The sequence below is a fragment of the Monosiga brevicollis genome, genomic scaffold (genome assembly GCF_000002865.3).
Source record: "Monosiga brevicollis MX1 MONBRscaffold_26 genomic scaffold, whole genome shotgun sequence".
Lineage (NCBI taxonomy): Eukaryota > Choanoflagellata > Craspedida > Salpingoecidae > Monosiga > Monosiga brevicollis.
This window is the reverse complement of record NW_001865063.1, coordinates 24,622-44,203: the sequence shown is the minus strand read 5'-3', so window position 1 is coordinate 44,203 and position 19,582 is coordinate 24,622. Positions and strand designations below refer to the sequence as shown.

The 19,582-nt window shown below is 54.1% G+C and overlaps 5 protein-coding genes across 5 annotated transcripts; 2 read left to right on the top strand and 3 right to left on the bottom strand.

Annotated features, from left to right (window-relative positions):
• Nucleotides 1-1,119: 1,119 nt before the first annotated feature.
• On the bottom strand, nucleotides 1,120-6,786 carry MONBRDRAFT_33869 (uncharacterized protein; the record flags this gene model as incomplete). Its single annotated transcript, XM_001748810.1, has 22 exons — nucleotides 1,120-1,278; nucleotides 1,393-1,608; nucleotides 1,719-1,763; nucleotides 1,835-1,968; nucleotides 2,061-2,267; nucleotides 2,345-2,588; nucleotides 2,734-3,087; nucleotides 3,192-3,292; nucleotides 3,388-3,539; nucleotides 3,646-3,781; nucleotides 3,915-4,002; nucleotides 4,078-4,143; nucleotides 4,196-4,709; nucleotides 4,819-4,892; nucleotides 4,973-5,067; nucleotides 5,252-5,500; nucleotides 5,597-5,684; nucleotides 5,815-5,879; nucleotides 5,995-6,039; nucleotides 6,128-6,172; nucleotides 6,276-6,384; nucleotides 6,577-6,786. 22 exons carry the CDS (start codon nucleotides 6,784-6,786, stop codon nucleotides 1,120-1,122), a joined length of 3,396 nt encoding a protein of 1,131 aa, XP_001748862.1.
• A 345-nt stretch (nucleotides 6,787-7,131) lies between these two features.
• MONBRDRAFT_38474 (uncharacterized protein) lies at nucleotides 7,132-9,917 on the top strand (the record flags this gene model as incomplete). The annotated part of the gene is made up of 13 exons (XM_001748879.1): nucleotides 7,132-7,578; nucleotides 7,677-7,748; nucleotides 7,825-7,896; nucleotides 7,980-8,051; nucleotides 8,170-8,244; nucleotides 8,327-8,398; nucleotides 8,636-8,708; nucleotides 8,797-8,864; nucleotides 8,989-9,060; nucleotides 9,134-9,205; nucleotides 9,283-9,354; nucleotides 9,434-9,505; nucleotides 9,583-9,917. The coding sequence occupies 13 exons, from the start codon at nucleotides 7,132-7,134 to the stop codon at nucleotides 9,763-9,765; spliced, it is 1,422 nt and encodes a 473-aa protein (XP_001748931.1). The 3' UTR covers nucleotides 9,766-9,917.
• Nucleotides 9,918-10,165: 248 nt separating this feature from the next.
• MONBRDRAFT_38473 (uncharacterized protein) lies at nucleotides 10,166-11,998 on the top strand (the record flags this gene model as incomplete). The annotated part of the gene is made up of 1 exon (XM_001748878.1): nucleotides 10,166-11,998. Exon 1 carries the CDS (start codon nucleotides 10,229-10,231, stop codon nucleotides 11,996-11,998), a length of 1,770 nt encoding a protein of 589 aa, XP_001748930.1. The 5' UTR covers nucleotides 10,166-10,228.
• A 631-nt stretch (nucleotides 11,999-12,629) lies between these two features.
• Nucleotides 12,630-14,095, bottom strand: MONBRDRAFT_11040 (uncharacterized protein; the record flags this gene model as incomplete). The annotated part of the gene is made up of 2 exons (XM_001748809.1): nucleotides 12,630-13,723; nucleotides 13,819-14,095. The coding sequence occupies 2 exons, from the start codon at nucleotides 14,093-14,095 to the stop codon at nucleotides 12,630-12,632; spliced, it is 1,371 nt and encodes a 456-aa protein (XP_001748861.1).
• Nucleotides 14,096-16,402: 2,307 nt separating this feature from the next.
• On the bottom strand, nucleotides 16,403-18,825 carry MONBRDRAFT_11039 (uncharacterized protein; the record flags this gene model as incomplete). Its single annotated transcript, XM_001748808.1, has 2 exons — nucleotides 16,403-17,914; nucleotides 17,986-18,825. The coding sequence occupies 2 exons, from the start codon at nucleotides 18,823-18,825 to the stop codon at nucleotides 16,403-16,405; spliced, it is 2,352 nt and encodes a 783-aa protein (XP_001748860.1).
• Nucleotides 18,826-19,582: the final 757 nt, after the last annotated feature.

Here is a 19,582-nt window from a genome sequence, read left to right as displayed (position 1 = left end):
TGCCGCATTCCCACACTCGTGCGGCTGGGCCCGGCGGCGGTTCACTCGTGCCACGCCCGGCATTGGCATCCCAAAGACACATGCCCATCAAGGTATCGCAGCCTGTCTGATGGGCCAAATCACGCTGGAGCAGGCGGTGGAGATCTTCCATCTCTGCAAGAAGCTGGTCAAGCTCTTCCTCGCGCTCTGTGTCACGGTTTGGCTTGTTCTTCTTGGCTTCGGGCTCGGAAGGTGGGACCGGCTCCATGTCAGATCGGGCCAGCATTAGGGCGCGCGCGTCGTGGTATGCTTGCCACGCTGCCCACAGCATTCGAGTCTAAGGGGAGAAGGACAGGTGGTCATGTGCGACGACGCACGTGAGACTGAGTGCGATAGAGGTGAGGGCGCGACCAATGCGGCTGCAGACCTCACGAAGCGATCGAGCAAGAGTGAGGTGTGCGGTGGGCCATGAGGGACAAAGGGCAACGGCCTGCTCTGCCGCCTTGACTGCCATGGTCAAGCCCGATTCGTGATCCTAAGGCATGATGAGCGCGGCGAACAGGCATGGGTTATGTGAGAAGCTGGCAGCGGACCTGCTCCAGGGAAAGAGGGAAAGGGGGGCTTTTCACCTGTTGCAGGCCGCACTGGGCCGCCATTTCAAAAAGACGGGCCTGTGTCTGGGTCGATGCCTGCCCCGCTGGCGCCCGTGCCGCTTGAAGAAACACGTCTGCAGCGGATCCCCAGTCCTCAACTGCCATGGCCGCCGCCGCCGCCGCCGGCAGCTCCATCGTCGATGGTACCGCCTCCATAAAAAAAAAAAAAGAAAAAAAAAAAAAAAACAGAAATTTTTGAAATGAGAGAGAGAGGTTTTATGCGACTTTTCATATGAGTCTGAGAGAAAGGTCCCTGTCTGTGTGTGTGTGTGCGCGCGCGAGTGAGTGTGGTGTGCGAGTGAGTGTGTGTCTGTAGGAAGCCTGGGAGCGTGAGGCGCTTTCAGAGTTGTACGCGATTGGGAGTGGGATCTCGTGGGTGTTGCACGGGAAAAAACTGTGAGATCGATTGAAGGAGAGGGGTCGAGCAAAACAGAGAGGGGCTCAAGAGAGTGCATTGGGGACACCTTGACCAATCAAAAGACCGGGGTTAGGCGAGGGGTGCGACGCAACCTGTGTCGCTGGTGTTGGTGTTGTTGAGGATCAGGTTCATCCATTGGCTGTATTGTGTGGGGTCAAAGTCATACAGCTGACCACACGAGCAGGCGGTGTTGCCCCACATCTCATTCAGAGTGGGATGACAGGGAAGCTGCAAAAATAGGCGGGCACCATTCAGTCATCAAAAACCATGAGGGTCCCTGTCGTGAGCCAGCCAATCACATGAACCAAGCTCATCAGAAACAGTTAGAGACCGAGAACGGACCAGATCAAGAATGCTGGCAATCTCCGGGTAGGCTTGAACGTAGGGGGGCTCGCGGTAGTGGACGGCCATCAGCCCTTCGTACAGCGTGCCATTGGGCACGCACATTTCTGGCTGCCAGGTCAGACCGCGGTCATCGAGGTGGATGGCCGTGTCACATTTTTCAAACGTGTTCATGTACACGTGATTACGTCGACCTCCGCCAACCAGCACGCCCAGCTGAGAACGGGCCCGACCACAGGAAATAGCCAGCCAGAGGTGAGAAAATTGTCCAAATGGGGTCTTGGGGATATAGGCACTGGGCATGGGGCTTTCAGTGCGTAACTGACCTGGCAGTCATAAAACGAGTTGTTGTACACCTCATAGCCGCTCATCTACAGAACCAGATTCATCGGCGCGTAAGACTGTTTGGTCTACGAGTGTTGGGGTAGCAGGGGTGTCGTACCTGGTCATCCAGGTAAACGCCTTGGACTGAAGGCGAGCCCAAGTAGACGGGCACGCGCGTGCGAATGCTTTCGAAGCGATTGAAGCGGACCGTGTTGCCTCGCGCGGTCCACTGTCGGCCCGTGTAAAAGGCCCCTATGACGCATTGCAGCAACAGACAAGAACGATGCATGCTGAGTCACATGCAGCACAAACTCAACGCGGGAGCATGGTATAGCGCTGCCAACCTGAATCGTCCACCTCAAAGCCCGCGCGCGCAATGTAGTTGTGCTCAAATAGACAGTCATTGCAACTGCCCAGGATGGCGGCATGCGGCAGGTCGGTAATGTTGTTGTAAGCAATATAGTTGCCAACGCCGCTAAAGCCGATCCCCGGGTTGTACGTGCGAGTGTACTGCGACGTGAGCGTGATGGTGTTGTTGACGATGCTCGAGTCTGACGAGCAGGATGTGCGTGAGAAAAGCCAGACGCTTCAGCCCAAATGAGCCTCGAGCCATACCCATCAAACTGACCTCCCGATATCAATTGCGCTGTATTGCCACTTGAGATGGTGATGCCCTTGCAACCAGCGTGAGTGACGGTCATGTTGAGCGCACTGGAAGATACCACCTCGGAAAGGGCAATGCCGTTGCCGCCAGCGTTGCGGACGGTGCCGTGTGCAATGGTAACGTTGGCGCTGTTGCGCACGTCGACTGCGTTTTGCCGCGAAGCTTGAAAGTTGATGCCGGCAAAATGAATGTTGGCAGTGTCGGAGATCTGCGGCACAGGAGGTAGGGCACATGCTGAGCAGCCAAACCTCAAAAAGGGCCCATTTACAAGCCCGAGCTGCAAGACAAGCTGTTGCAAAATGCCTCAAAGCAGCCGAAGAAGAAAAGAGAAGAGAAGAAGCGCGGATACCAACCAAGAGGACGTTGCTGCCAACAGCAACAAGGACGCGTTCTTGGCCGGTCCACGGCGTGATGGGGATAAAGTAGAGGAGGCCTGACGTGTGGTTGACCCAGAATTCACCGGGCGCATCGAGTTCAGCCAAGAGATTAAACGCAAACCAACGGGCCTTGGGCTCAAAGTTGTACACGGGTGGGGTATTGGAGCTGATGTTCATGGTGTTGGTGCCCGGTGCGCTCAGGCTCTCCACTTTGACAACGTTGTCTGCCCAATCAAATTTCCAGTAGCCATGAAGAAAGAGATGGTCCACTTCGCTGGCCCACTGGTGAATGCGATCCGTGTTGACGGTGATGCTGAGGGGATCGTTGACCTAAAGTGGGCAGCGGTGGAGACTGAGTGACTGGTAGTGAAGCGCGGCGCTCCGGTTGGCCCAAACAGTCGAGTGAATAAACGGCCAAGCCGATGCAGCGTCACCTGAGTGATTTGTTCAAACTGCCAGTAGCCGGTGGAGGCATTGATGTTGGGGTAGCGGGCAAGATGCAGACTAGAGTCTCCCACCGTCAAGCCGATTCGCCCTGCACGGAAGCACGGATCGACAGGTCCCCAGCGTGTCAATTTATGAGGCGGTCAAGACGGGTAGCCGACCGACATGCGCGCATTTATAACGCACCAGAGCCGCCGACGCTGGCGGTTGGGCACGAGCCGAGGGAGGAGCCGCACGGGATGGTGCCATAATCGGAGATGTTTTGTGCGGCCAGGTCAAACATGACCACGCCGCTGTCGCCGGTCTTGGCGGCGGCTGGGTTCAGCTGTTTCCCAGCGCTGGAAAGATTCAAGGGCAGTGCGATGATTTCTAGATTGAGTGCAGAGAGCCAGCAGCGAACGAAGCCCGGGACACGCGGGGACTTGTGCCAGAGACGGGGCGTACCTGAAGATGGGCTGCGCCCCGGGTGCGGCCTGAAAAATAATCGGTTTGTCACTGGTCGTCAGATCCGAGGCGTTGAACGAGAGGGGGGCGGCGCTGAGATCGTAAACGCCATCGGCACAGGTCACAACCACACCACCTACTCCACGTGGAAGCGGGATGCATCAGAAGGCGGCGTGGGCTGCACGATCGGGCCCAGCAAGCCAGTCAGTGTACACGATGCCTACCGTCAGGGAGGTTTGGAAGTGCTGCCCGGATCGCTGCCTGCGCACGATACGGCGTGGCAAAGGGTGCACCAGCCGATCCATCATTGCTGTCGCTGCCCTTGGCAGGATCGATAAAGAGCTGCATCGGATCGGCCTACGGACAGCAACCCGCCAAGGTGCAATCAGCCCAAAGAGCGAGGGGCGAAACGCGGTGCCATCCCCCACGTACCAGAGCACTGGCGCACGCCAGGCTCAAGACCAGGCAAGCAGCCAGCATGCTGCGGAGCATCTTGACCTGCCAAATACAAATGCAATCACGCCCAACGATCCGCCCCTGTCGCTCACACCGCAAAGCACCGCGTAGGGGGCTGCCACGCGCAAATCACTGGGAAGACGACAGAGAGAGAGAGAGAGAGTTTGAGAGAGAGAGAGAGAGAGTTTGAGAGAGAGAGAGAGAGAGTTTGAGAGAGAGAGTTTGAGAGTTTGAGAGAGAGAGTTTGAGAGAGAGAGAGAGAGAGAGACAGAGAGAGACAGAGAGAGACGAGAGAGGCAGAGAGAGACAGAGAGAGACAGAGAGAGACAGAGAGAGACAGAGAGAGGCAGAGAGAGACAGAGAGAGAGAGAGAGAGAGAGAGAGAGAGAGAGAGACAGAGAGAGACAGAGTGAGTTTGAGAGAGAGTTTGAGAGAGAGAGTTTTGCGAGAGAGAGTTTTGAGAGAGAGTTGAAAGGAAAACATCAACAAAGCAAACATGGCAAGAGGAGGGGAGGTCAAGGTCGGGATGGTGGGAGCATTGGGCTGCGTTTGAACAGGGTGTGAGGCGCTCAATCTTAATTTGTATGCGTGGAACGCATGCGCAGACTCTCGGGGATAAAAGGAGCAAACGAAAAGAAGAAAGAAGAAACCAAAGAGGAGCCAAGGAAGAAAGAATGCAAGACAAGGGGCAGTCAACAGTGGAGGCTCATTTTTTACTGCTGGGTAAATTGCTCAGCGCCGAGGCAGACGGTGATGTTGTCGTCGGCGGACAGCTCGTCGATGCCATCCACCTACGCAGACAAGTTGGTGTTGAGGTCACTCCACGGGGACGGTCCAAAACGAAAGGCGCAGAGCTTGGCGGGTTACAAACCTCGATACCGTCCTCGGTGAGGAAAATGCGCATCTTTGTCTCGGCAGGGAGATCAAACTTGTCGGCAATGGCCTTGTGCATGCCCTCTGTTGAGCCTGTGATGGAAGTTGACGTGGTGATTGGGTGAGTCTGGGCGGGCCAGTCGACACACTTGACATCTCAAAGCTCCGGGGAAATACTCAAGGGAAGCTAAGGACGTGAATATGGGAAAAAAAAAAGCGGGGGGAGGGGGAAGCAAGCAAAGAAAAAAAAAAAAAAAAGAGGAAAACCGGGACTGACCATGAACCAGGACAATTTTGACCTTGCTGGGGTTGCTGTTGAGGCGGACCTTGAGGCGCATTTGAGGGCTGGCGCTCGTGGCCATGGGCTGAACCGTTGTCACGGCCGAGGCGCTGCCACCAGGAGCGACACGGTCAGATTGGCGGGCCTCGAGCACGCGGCGCTTAAACTCTTCCGAGTCGGTTGCGCCGACGAGCATCAACTCAGCACGTGGTCCAGCTGCACCAGCCGTCTCAATCTCCAGGCATTCTAAAGCCACCGGCAGCCAAACATCAAAAAACAAGAAGGCGCGTGTTGGTTTCCAGACAAAGCCAAGGTACGTGAGTGGGGCACGGATCTGCGTACCGATGTCGGAGATGCACGAGTTGACACAGCCTTGACCAGGGCGGCGCAGGTTGACGTTGGTGATGCGCTCCAGAGGCACCGAAGTCGTCTATGTCCGCCATCGTCATTGTGAGACATCGTGAGGCAGGCGCGACAAGACGGCAGACCAAGACCAAAATGGTCATGGATTGGAGGAAAAAGAGGACAAATAAGGGGTCCGGCATTTAGGCCGCTCTTACGCGGGCGCCGGTGGTGCAGGCACCGGGACAGCAGCAGCATGTCTGGGTATCGCCGCTCCAGCCATCTGCCAAGGTACACCATGTTACGAGTGGCTGACATCAGATGCGGGTCGGCAGCACAACACTCGTGACGACGCGCCGCGATGTGACGCGTCTTTAAGCATCGCGGGTGTAACGTACAGACGGCCCGATCGGTCAGGACAAGAATGGACTTTTCAGCCGAGCCTGCGCATCAGGAAGCAAACGACAAAAGGGGCGTTGTCAGGTAGGGTTCGTCCACATGTGCTGTTTTTAGGGCCAGCCGCGCACTTACGAACGGCAGCCCAGCGTACGTTCAAAGCACAGGGGCACATGATGACTATCAGTGGAAAAAAGGGCCGGGTGGCGCGCACACCATTGTGAGGCCTTGCATTCAACAGGTCGAGTCGAGTGATGCGGAAGCCAATGACAAGCGTGCGTACGGGCATGAATCCAGAAGCAGGGAATGGCCACCATGGGACCCATGAAGCGCCACCAAGTAAATTTGCCCACAGCCTGGGGATCCGAAGGCCGCGTCACCATCAAAGGAATCTATCCGGCCCCATGTCCGAGGTGTTTCATGCATCCCACGCATCCGATCCATCGACCAGAATGTCGTAGTGAGAGAGGGCGGGAGGGCGGAAGAGAGAGAGAAAGAGAGAAGCAGGACGTGAGCGTGCATTTCAAAACGGCCAAGCCAAGCAAAAGAGTCCACCCGCCTCAAGAGAAGCGAGAATCACCAACCTCGCCGGGGCCAATAATATCCTCAAGGGGCGGATCACCGCTCTGGTAACCAGGAACATCACTGCCGTACGCCGGCGGCGGCGCTGTCGAGCTCATCGCGTCGTGTGTGTGTGTGTGTGTGAGAGAGAGAGAGAGAGAGAGTGTGTGTGTGTGTGTGTGTGTGCAGAGAAGAGAAAAATGTGAGAAAAAGAGGCGCGCAGAGGTACGCATGCAAGGCTGAACGTTGGGTAAGGTAAAACCCAAGGCAAAATGAGAGAAGTGTGACGATAATGTTGCTTGCTTGCGAGGCAAAGAGGGCGCAAGAGCAAGTGACTCTGGGAAAATGCACACATGTAACAGGAGACTGATGACACAGACAGCCTGTTCTTATTTATCGTTGAGAACAACTGTTGTCGTATTTGAGCAAAAAAAGGCGCCGACGACGACGACGACGGCGGCGGCGGTGACGGCGGCGACGGGCCAGGTCGTAGCAGGCATCAGCGGCCGTGAACAGAAGCGAATGACCGTGTCATTCGACCAAAAAAAAAAAACAATAACAACACAACCTGGGCGACCATGGCACGTATGCTGACGGTATTCGAGCGGAAAAGTGGCCAATGGGCGCTTGGCTCTTGGCTCTGCCTCTGTTTGTCGCTGCAGAGCTTGATCTCATTGACCGGGTGCGAGCCGGCTGGCAGCGGTGGCATTGCTACAGATGTTCATGGCAATCTGCATTTAAACAGCTCGGAAGGATCTGCCGTTTTTATCAACGACCTTCCAATCGTATCAACGCTCCGCAGTCAGCGCCAAGCTCTGGCCTCGCTCCAGCAGCGCCTCAACACGTTACAAGATCAGCTCGTCGTCGACTTTAGCGGCAACGTCTCCTGCAGCTTTGTCCTCCCCCATGGTACCCAGCACCTGAATGGCCATGTCAACCTGACAAGTTGTCCCGAACTGACCGCTCCCCGCCTCTACCAATTCCTGGGTCGCCTTGTCACCCTCAATGGGGATCTCACCATCCAGGTCCCGAAACCTCCGGGCCCTGCGCACCTTGAGACTTTTGTCAGCGTCGCGGTGTGATTCACCCCATTGCTTCTGGTATTTGCTGTGGTCCCGTACAGGCTAATCCTGCCCTGGCCAATCTTGATGGCTTGCGAGCTCTGACTACCATTGCTGGAAACGTCCATATTGTCGTGAGTGTCTCAGCTTGAATAAAAGCCCGCACCCGCCGGGCATGGTTAGCATTCACAGTCCTTGTCGCCACACCAGTCCAACCCGCTGCTCGCCAACATTGATGGCCTCGGTGGTCTTCAATCCATCGGTGGCAGCCTCAAATTAGAGGTGCGCCGATTATTTATTTTTCACTTTTTCCATCAGGGCCTGCGTCTCTTCTGATCGTGGTGCATGATCGGGCCCTCTGTTAGGATAACGCCGCCTTGACCAATCTTGAAGGTCTAAGCCGCCTCAACGTGCTGGGTCAAGCTATGAGCATCGAGGTTGGTCACTTGACCGACTTCTTTCCACCCCTGGGGCTCTTGAAGAGGCGAAACCCCCTTTCTTCTCCTCATGGCAAAGTCATTCACCCCTTCACCCCGTGTGGTCTTTACATGTTAGTCGAATCCCGTCCTGGCCAATTTGGATGGTTTGAGGAATCTGACATCGGATTCACTCCAATCGCTCTACATTCGTGTCCGTACCCTGCCCATGTCAAACACGCCTCGCCTCCTCTTATGACTGCGTTATCTCACACCCCGCTTGGTTGCGAAAACAGAACAATGCTGCTCTCTCCCACATTGATGGGTTGCATGGCCTAACCCTGGTCGTCAACTCCGTCACCATTCAGGTGCGACCTCCGCTCTCCATGACGCGTTGATCATCTCCCTGCATCGAGGCACGGTGCTCGTCTCATTTCCAACCGCTACCAGGGGCTCCCGATGCTCACAAGTCTTGCTGGCCTCGGGGCGCTTTCTGCCGTTGGCAATGCCTTATACATTCAGGTACACATTGCAAGTTGAGCCGCAATTCAGCCCTGATATCACTTTGCATCTTCATTCATTACGACTGCCTGTTGCATGCTTAGAACAATCAAAATCTTTCTTCTGTCGACGGCCTCAACCGTCTCACCACCGTGGGCTTTGCGTTTATCTCTGCAAGTGCCCCCGCATATTTTTTGTCAAATCCAGTGCTGCTTACAACACCCTGCGCCCGCATTCTCACAGTGCCAACACTGTGTACAGGCAAATCATGCCCTCACCAATCTGGATGGCCTAGCTGCCCTGCGCTCCGTCCACCAGCATCTCAGGATTCAGGTGAGAGCATGCCAGGCTTGATTCTGGTCAGTCTTGACTCTTTGACACGCGCACTTGAGCCATCAAGCTTGGCATGTTCTCACCTGAATTTTGTGGTCTTGTCTTTTTCAACAAACAAAAACAGAATAACCGTGCTCTGCAACAAGTGCGGGGGTTGCGACGTCTGGAAGCCGTGACGTTCGACCTTAGCATCAACGTTCGTCAATTGCTCGTCAGGGCCACATATAACATCCGTTTGCTCATGCTTGAGTATATTGTCGCTGGAACAGACTAATTTTGCATTGACAAGCCTTGACGGACTGGATGCGCTTACGATTGTGGGCAGGGATCTGACAATGATGGTGCGCACCAACGATTCGATCTTGCGTGTCAAGTTCCATGGGCGTGCCACTCATTCTTTATCAATTTTATGCAATAGAGAAACATCAATCTCACGGACTTTGATGGCTTTGGCGCTTTGCAAAGCGTGGGCGGGTCAATTACCATGCGGGTTTGTTGGTGCTTGGTTCCTACTCCCCGTGAGCGTTCTGCTTTTGATCTCATTCTACAAGTGATGTGCTGGGCACTAGGCCAATATTGCACTGGTGACCATCGATGGATTTGCCAACCTCACATCAATCGGCAGCTTTCTCTCCATCAGAGTGAGATTGTGGGCGCACGTCCATGTGAAGCTCTGTGCCTAGCCTCACCATTTTTGGTTCGTTTGTGTCTGCAATAGGACAACAACGCGTTGCAGAGCGTGCACGGCTTTACGCAACTCACATCCGTTGGCACTTATGTCAACTTTTGCAACAACCCGATTGAGGACATCAATGCCACTCAAATTCGGTTTGGAGCCCTTGGTGATCCATCCAATTCTTGCCAAGCCTTTGTTACCTCGGATTGTTCTTCCTGTGTGTGATTAGCCGGCTGGGGGGGGGGGAGGCGTGGGGCGTGAAGGGAAGGAAGAAGTCTTGTCCCCCCCTTTCCTCATCCATCAGGAGCAGGCTCGTCAACTTGCTTGCTTTGAAGGAAGAAGTGGCAGAGGCTCAATTCATCCAAGAGTCAGCTGTCAAAAGCATCTCGCATCTCCACCAGCAGCAAAATGCTGACAATCATTCAAAACCAAACCAAACCAATGATGTGAACCAGTGGTGGTTGGTGGTTTCTGCCATGTGACTGCGAGTCCGAATTCTTCATCAACTGGGACTCATGTGTACGTTATTGATTCGTTCGATCAGTGAGTGATTCGGACTCGATGTTTGGTTCGAGATCGATCGGTCAGGTGAACCATTTACACGTGTTCAAACGTTTCACTGGCATTTTTTTTCCTGGCCGGTTCGAGCTTGACTTGGAGGGCGTGGTGTTGACTGAGAACTGTCGAGATGGCGTCAGCGTCTGCCCAGGGAGCCGTGGCGGACAACACGACAGAGGCTGCCACTTATGAAAAAGTCAAGTGGAAGAAGCTTGGCGTCGAAGAAAAAACAGGCAAACCTCAGTTCATTGAGCTGGACACAAGTTCTGAGACATCGAGCAAGCGATTTTATCAGAATTTCAACACCTTCAACATGATCTCCATGTACAACTTTAAGGGCGGTGTGGGCAAGACGACCACGACATTTGCGCTTGGCTGTGAGCTTGCGAAACACCACGCTCAACATGGCGCAGACGCACTTGGCCACAAGCCTTACGCGCCATTGTGGAAGCCAGAGGACGTGCCTGGCGTGCTCATCGTCGACTTGGATCCCCAGTGCTCTCTGACGGCACTTGCATTGCGTCGCACCGTTTTGAAGGAGTTTGGGACCGAGGACTACGAGAAATTTTATGATGTCCACTACGATCGCGTCAGCAACTGGAACGTGTACGATGCCATCAAAAACGTCTTGGACGACAAAAAGCGAGCAGCTCTTGAGCCAGCCACGCTCACGCGCTTGAAGCTTTGCAAAGACGGTGTTGTTGGCAGCCGGGACGGAGCCAGTGGGGAGCCATCGCGAAAAAAGTCCAAGCGCGTCGACGAAGAAAAAAGCGAGGAGCAGACGCCACGGCTTTACCTTCTGCCTGGCCACATGAAGATGGCCCTGGCATCCACACAGCTCGAAGTGGCAAGCACTGACCATCGATTTGTTCGCCAGTTGGGTGTCCTGTATCACTTGCTCTGGATGACAGCTGCAGCTTACAACATTCACACCATTCTGCTCGATCTTCCACCAGCCCTTGGGGGCGTCACGAAGATCTCGCTGCTTTCTTCGCACTACTTTGTGATACCTTTTTTTCCCGATTTTTTTTCTCGTGAGGCTGTGAGAAACCTTGCGGGCGTGCTTCAACCAGCTCAAGCGCAAGGTTTGGCAGAGCCTCAATCCAACTGGGCCAACTGGCTGCAAATGGTGCTTGGTTACGATCGAAGCCAGTGGAAATTCTCAACAGTGGACACCCCATATTTTTTCCCGGATCATTCAGGGGCTCAAGGTTCCTGGGCAAAAAGCCTTGAGAGGGAGCTCCGTCAGACAGGCGTTCGGTTTGATTCTGATGGCTTTGTACTTGAGGAGGCACTGTCACCGTGTGCTTTGGCAAAGCGACCTTTCCCTTTGAAGCAACATGGGCAAGATTTTGATTCACCAGGCCCCAAATTTCTTGGAGGCATTCTCACAAAGTTTGCACCTGTTTACCAGACGCTGAAAGGAGAGGGCGTGGTTGCCAAACAATCGCTCGTGAAGCCTCAAGAAGTTGCGGGGATGAGAGAGATGGTGAGGAACGACCAAGATTGGTATGGCAAGGCGAAAACCGCCTTGGAATCTATTGGCTCTCAAACAATCGAAGAACGAGTTGTCGACCCATGCTTTGTGCTGCGACGTGAACACGTCAATGCACTTCATCCCGACGCCACGGCTCGCGACTTTCCCGTCCTGGAGCAGATCGATGAGTTCTACCAGCTGGCTGCCATCAGCCAGCGTGAAAGCTGCCCTGTCCACCTTTTGCAGAAAGAACACCTGAAATCACATGAAGCTAACAACGGTGTTCTAACTTTGACACCGCTTCAAAAAGTCAACAAACATCTGGGTAACATCAACCGCTTTGCTTTCCTTTTCCAGAACTGTGCAGAGATCATTATCAACCTGACCCACCGGCCTGAACGTCACGATCAGCTTGGTCATTAAGTGTTGACCACGGGTAAAAATTGATCACCTTCAATGCCACATCTAGTTCTTTCCTCCAGACGATTTTCAACTATAAGCTAGAGAATCTGCTTCATTCCTGCTCAAAGGCGATCTTTCAGACACAAAAAGTCTTCCCCAGAAGGCAATTGCGATCACTTCTTGAAGATGCCACCACCATGTAGCTCTGTACTTGTTGAGCCGCGCTGTGACTCTGGAACCTCGCCATCTCATCCAGTCAAACCTAAACAAGTCGCTTGCTTTCAACATCCGCATGCATGATCAGATCAAAGGTCAGATCCAAGAGCATGAATGGAACATCATGGGCAAAACTGGCATGTCCGGGCCTAAAAATGATGCCTGTCTTCCGCTCGCAGCATGTGCCCAAAGACGGCCGGCACGCAGGTCTGTCGACACCGCTGCTCGAGGTTGGCTTCCTGGCGCTCAAGCTAATCGTCAATCACCCGCTGGGTGTTGTCGACCGCGTCAACATCCCTGTAGCCCTCGCGAGCAACTACTACTGTCATGAAAAACCACAGTCACCGAAGTGTGTTTGATGTACTTGCTCTGTCACAAACATCGTCAGCCATCAATTACTTTACAAGTGAGTATCATGGTACCGGACTACCACAGGTCAGGCTGCGGAACGACAATGACTAGGGTCAAACGCAAGGCTACAACTCTGTGCCGACGTTCCTTCATTGATTATCGAAGCACGCTGCGCCGCACGTTGTCGCTGCCACTGCACAACTCGGTAAACGAACGAGGCCAGTGCTGTTCCAGCAACGGTAAGAGTAGCAGCGGCCGCCAGGTAATTACTTGTGGGTGCATTTGGACGAGTTGAGATGCACGCAATGACCACACTGGTCAAGGCCAGCCCAATGAAAGAATTGACGGTGGTGGCGGCTGCAAATTGCTCAGAGCGCTGATGGGCCGCACTTTGCGTTGCGGCAGCCGCCAACAAAAACCGGGCCGCCAAAGACTGTGCCACAATAAGAGCAATGAAAACACCCTGCTTCGCGTGCCAGAAGGCGGCCGCAAAAGTTGCACCCGCTGCTACCAAGGTGGCGAGCCAGGCCATGGCTTGTGGTCGTGCATGGACAGCCCAAGTACCACGGCTGGTCGCTGCCAACGTGGTACCAGCCACGGATCCTAGCTCCAGCACTGCTTCAATCAGCCCATAAGGCACATGAGTGTAGTGGTATGTCAGCAAGGTTTGGTAGTAGTTGCCAAAGACAAAGGTGGCAGCATAGCCAAACGTGAAAATGACGCTCCAGAAAGCCATGTGGGGGTCCTGATAGTCTCGCCAGAGGCGCCGTACCAGCACACCAAAACCAGAGCTACGGTGTGATCTTACAATTGGGAATGCAGCGCTGGCTACGACCTTGTCGGGACGTTGCCCAAGGGCGGGGCACCGCCAGCGTCCATACAAATAAACGCTGCAGCCCAGTGTGGTCATGATGCAGGAGAAGACAAAGAGTAGGTCCATGCGTCGCCCGTGCCAATGAGCGTATGAAACAAGTGCCTGAGCCACGAGAGCACCCACCACATTGCCGCAATGGTAACAACCCCGCGTCCAGCCCGTGGCACGAGCAAAGTGCTCCGTGGGTAGGACCGTATAGAGGATGGTAAAGAGCGCGGTGTTGAGGACGGAGGAGGCAGCATATGTGATCTGACTGAGCACGACGGGCAAAAGGCCGTGGCCAAAGAGGAGCAGCATACGGGTACCTTGTCGGCAGAGCAAGCCCAGGCCCAGGGCATTGTAGTAGCCCGCAAACTCAGTCAACAGCCCCAAGGGTAAGAAGAGCGCAAACGTGGCATACGTATCAGCGGGCCAGACGTAAGCTGCTCGGTCAGATTCTTGACATCATCGAGGTAGGCAGCCAAATAGGGCTCGGAAGGCTGGCAATTGATGCAAAAGGCGATCAGAGCTATCAGAAGTAGCGGATTCCGCGCATCAATCTTGGAAAAAAGCGATGCTGTTTCACAGTCGGGTGCAGACGCATCAGGGTCGGATTGGCTTGAGTCATCCTTGTCCAGTAATGAAACTTCCAGGTCTTGATCCTGTGACAGCTCGAGGACGGCATTGGTGGGGTCCATGACTGCTAGATGCACATTGCTCGCAAACCGCCGAAGCGCCTCTCGCAGCCGATTCGTCTGCTTGTATACTTTCAGATGGAATCCCTCGGCGTTGTGGTGATCAGGACTTCAAACCCAGGACAAGCAGGGTGTGTAGTCTGCCAGCACAATGGGACAGCTGTCGATCCGGTGGAAAGATGCACGTAGAAGAGTAGCTTGCGTCAATTCTCCTCTGGCCAAGCTGGGGAGGAGGTTGAGAAAATTAAAAGGGGAGTCCGCCAATCACTGTCTGTAGTTTTTTTTTTTTTTTTTTTTTGTGCATCGACGCTAAAAAGCAGAGTAGTAATGTCAGACTACACAAACTGGTTCAAATGCAGCGTAAATAAACATTGAGAACATTATTATATCTTCAACAATGTCTAAAAGACCCGCAACAACTGTCAAGCGAGCCACAAGCTCAAATTCATTTTTGCTTTCAAAGACGAGAGCAGAGTCGCCCGGAGCCGGCCTCGGCGAAAGAAGAAGGGTTGCCATCGAATCAGGCAGCTGCAGTCACAACTAGTGCAGCGACAGCCTTAGCTGCTGGTGGGCCGAGAATCGTGCTCGAGTTTTGCGAACAACGGCTCAAAGCTTGTGCCATCCGGCCCGCTGTGCAAGGCACCGGGTGACGTGCTTCAGTGTGCCTTTGGTCGAGAAAACACGCTGCTACGCGAAGAGCCGCTCCCAATGCTGTTGGCAAAAGCCCCCCCGAAACCACATCCGAGGTCATTGACACCACGGTGGCGCCGGATTTGCACAAAATTCTGACATTCAACGCAGAAGAACTTTCGGCTGCTGCTTCTGAGACGCGGTGCTGCCCCGCGGGCCGAGCTAGCGTCACAACACTGCTATGGTCAGAAGAGCTTTTCACGGAGTTTCTCAGTCATGGCACGACCCCGCCTAGATCAAGCCTATTCGAGACCACTGTAACCCAGCGACCGTTGCACCAATTGACTTGGGACACAAGGTTTTTCGATGAAACGGGGCCATGAGCGGCGCGCGTGCTCCTGGTGGGGCGTTGTCGTCGTTGTGGTTGAGGTGCAAGCTGCGACAGGAATGAACGGGTAGTTAAACGACATTGCCGTGCAACCGTGTTGGATCGACCATCTTGCTGATCTCGTGTTGGGCTGCCATTTGTTGTCAAGACAATTCCTCGATCTGACCATGAGGTGCCGTGGCCACTGGTGCGCAATGGACGCGCTAGCGAGGCCCAGGAGCCCGGAGCCTGTTCATAATTGGCACAAAACACAGCTGCTCGGAGGGAGGTGAGGAACCTATCTGCGGCCCGTTGTTGAAAATGCCATCCATGATGCCGGCTGCCAGAGCGGAGGGCAAGGATGCGTTTTGCGAGTTTTGGCGCGCGACACCCCGGACGATTCTGACGGTAGTGCTGTGGCACACAGGATGGTTCCAGATGAATGAGGCGTGCTTTGTTGTTTTGTCGTGCGACGATAGTTGAGAACAGAGGCCCGGCTGCCAGTCGGTGTTGGTGCAGAAGTCAAGGTGCGCTTTATTTTCAAGCATGGGCCGTTTTGAGGGGTGCACTCATGCCAGGGCTGGCGTGTGGCAGGATGGTCCCTGGTAAGAGAGGACTAGACAGTGAGCACTCCAAGAACATGGCAAAGGTGGGGCGTGCTTTGCTTTGACGTGAGACGAAAACTGAGATCAGAGGCCTGGCTGCCATGTGTCAATGGGAGTGTTTGTTTTTACACGTTAGTTTAGGCCATTCGAGAGGGATACTACTGTCAGGGCTTGTGTATTACAAGGTGGTCCCAGGTGAGTTTCGACTCCGTGGCGAGCGCCACAAGCACTTGACGGAGATTATGTATGATTTGCTCCGACGTGCAACGGAATTTGAGATGGTGGACCCGGCTGCCATGTGGTGTTGGCAAAGGGGCCAAGGGCGCTTTTTTCCAGTTTTGTGTACTAATCGCTGGCTTGTGTGTCACAGGGCGTCTCAGGTGGCTTTATGACCAACACGGCAAGGGTGTCAATGAGGCCAGGTTTACTTGACATTGACGTGCCATGAAATCTCAGATTGAGGACCCGGCTGCCATTTGTCATCGCGTTTTTTTTTACACTTTGGCTTCTCTTTGCTCGTCGGCTCTCCAATTCGACACTACCAGCAAGCGTGCCAGCTTTTGATGACTTGTTTACCCAGACACTCTCAATGTACAGATGTTAAGACCCTGTGGCAGTCATTTGTAGCGCCAAAAAGCGTTGTAGCGATGTTCTCTCGATTTGAGCTGGACAGGAGAGAAAAAAAACATCAAAAGTTGAAGCAGCAGCTCAAAACAAAGTGGGCCCATGAGCGAGCAGGCGACTATAGGACTTCAAAAGTATGTTTCTGAAGCCCTCGTATGTCCCATCGTGGTTTTTCACAAAATCTTCGGGTGAGCCGGTAAGGAAATCGGGTAGCGAGCGAGCAGCGTTCAAGACAGGTCGCCAGGTAGATCCCAAGTAACCCTCATCCCAAAAATCAGTGCTACGCAGGTCATTTGGCCAGTCGCCCTTTCGCACCATTCGCAAGAAGATGCCCTTTGCAAACATTTCCAGGTCATGTCGGAACTGGGGCACCACCTCACTCTGCAAACCACAACCAGTCGAACATGAGGGGGCTTGCACACTGCAATTCTTCCCACATTCACTGCAGCAAGCGGTACGAACCTCGCCAATCATGTCATCTGCTTGCTCACAAGGCCAGCCAGTGGGTACAACTGGCTGGCCTGTGCGAATCTCTTCAGCCGACCCCCAGTCGTTGAACAGGATTTTTGAACCCACTCGAAAATAGTTGCGGGGAAGCGGGTCACGATGAACAAGCCCGGCCTTGTGCGCGGCCTTGAGCACGTCCAAAAGCATTGATAGCTCGTGTCTTGTGGGAGGCGTGGCAAATTCCTCGCCTACAGGGGTCACGACGCAGCAGTAGGGGTGCCCTTTCGAGTAACCCTTGAGGACAGGCACATTTTCAACCTTAGCCAAACCCAGCTTGTTAAGCATGTCACGCTCCTGCTTCATGGCGGCTTCGTTCTTGAAAATCTTGAAGACGACCGTCTCGCCTTGAAACATGCCTTTGTACGCCTCGCAATGCCTGCCTTTGCCGATAAAGCAGTGTGGATGGTAATACAATGGCTGCCCATCGTTGTCAGGAATGTTCACGCGCAAGTCCACGAAACCAAGCTCACTAGGTTCCATGGTCAGCAGTCGGACAAGGGGCGCGCCCGACCCCAAATGGCCCTGTATTATGGTCTCGAAGTGAATGAAGCCGGTTCCGCGGCATCGATATGCCCGGATGATGTGGAAGTTGAAACAGTTCACCAACGCGCCAAAGCAGAAGTGTCGATCTGGAGACAGCTCCAACAATGTATCTAAATAAGAAAAGAGTTGGCCAAGAGCCGAAGCTGTAAACTTGTTCGTGCTGCGCTTGAGCTCCAAAATGCAGGCAATGTTGCCATCCCTGTAAGGGTATCTTGCCCCCAACACAATGTCGGGCTTGAACTGGTCCAGAGTTGCAGCATTGGGAGAGCTACAAACGCGACATGGGATATTCTTTGTCTGCTTCTGGAGAAAGTCATCCCAGGCGTTTTGGAGATCTGCTTCCGAAGTGCGCTGGCCCTTTGGAATGCTGTCGGCCATGGTTTCCTGCTCCGACGTGAGCTCCGAACGGAACGGGGCCACCTCTGACTCGTCGGCTGTTTTGTATCGACCCTTCCGGGTCACTTGATTGTAATAGTCTAGATACCCGTCCCCTGAAGCCCCGGACACGACCGCACTTGCTGGCGCCACCAACACGCCAGAGGATTGCTGGGGTGAGGGCTCACTGCAGCCGCCATGGGTGGGTTCGCAGCGTTATTCCGCGCCTGGGAAGCACGGACTACTTCGTCTTTCAAGGTCTGCAAGTACGATTCAAAGACATGGCTCAGCTCTGCGGAATGTGGACGCGAGATGACCAAGTTCACTTCGGCTTTGGCCACGTTCACTTTGGCATCGGCCACGTTCACTTTGGCATCGGCCACGTTCACTTCGGCTTTGGCCACACTTGATTCGGCTCGGGCTCGGTCTTTGTCATTTGTAGCCGCTTCCACTTTGGCTTTGGCCACGCCCAATTCGAATTTGGCCACGTTCACTTTGGCATCGGCCACGCTCACTTCGGCTTTGGCCACGTTCACTTTGGCATCGGCCACGCTCACTTCGGCTTTGGCCACACTTGATTCGGCTCGGGCTCGGTCTTTGTCATTTGTAGCCGCTTCCACTTTGGCTTCAGCCACGCCCAGATTGGCTTTGGCCACGTTCACTTCGGCTTTGGCCACGTTCACTTCGGCTTTGGCCACACTTGATTCGGCTTCGGCCACCTTCAATTTGGCATTGGCCACACTTGATTCGGCTCGGGCTCGGTCTCCATCATTTGTAGCCGCTTCCACATTAGCTTCAGCCACGCCCAGTTTGGCTTCGGCCACCTTCACTTTGGCCTTGGCCACGCCCAATTCGGCTTTGGCCACGTTCACTTCGGCATTGGCTTGCTCGTCCATGGACGCCTGGGCACGTTCCTCAGCGCTGTCCAGCTTGGCTTCAGCGATGTCCAGCCTGGCTTCAGCATTTTTAAGCTTGTCTTCAGCCTTGCTCAGTTTGTCTCCAGCCTTGCTCGGTTTTTCCGTTGCTCTAGCTGGGCGCGAAGCGGCGCCGGATCGCTCGTCTGCACTGCCACTGCTCGCCATCCTAGGCATAGAAAAAAACCAGAAAAGGTGAGCAGTGCATGACTTTTCCAAAGACCGAAAACAAACATAAGTCGCCTAAGCATCTCACTACTTTTCGCGCCAAAAATGAAGTGGAACGACGTGGATTCACACCAAAAAAAAAAAAAAACGGCAGCCATAATGCAACAAACACGCAATTTGAATGCAATCCATGCCCTTTTGATGATCGCATCCCGTAACGGGCTCATTGAATGCATTCACTACTCTTCACGCCCAAAGTGTCTGGTTATTCAACTTCACACACGCACACACACACACACACACACATACACGCACACAAGCACAAAAAAAAAAAAAACGGCAGACATGCGAAGCAAATGCATTTGATGTCTTCCTCGTGATCAGGCAGGCTCGTCAGGTGAATGCAGCCCACTTGCTTTCGCACACGATGAGAGGTGCACGCACCCATTTTGCACGGGTGGCACGCCCCAACCCATTCACCACTAATCCTGCTTTTCCCGCCAACACCACACACACGCACACACACATAAAACCAGATCGTGCATTTACCTCTTGCCTCCTGCCCAACCGACAAATGCGCCACACACCCGAATAAAGCAGCCACGCAGCACACACACACACACACACACACACACACACACACACACACACACACACACACACACACACACACACACACACACACACACACACACAGAGGCACGTACACACGGGAAGCGTGATTCCTCGTGCCTGCCTGCCCTTGTGATAGATGCAG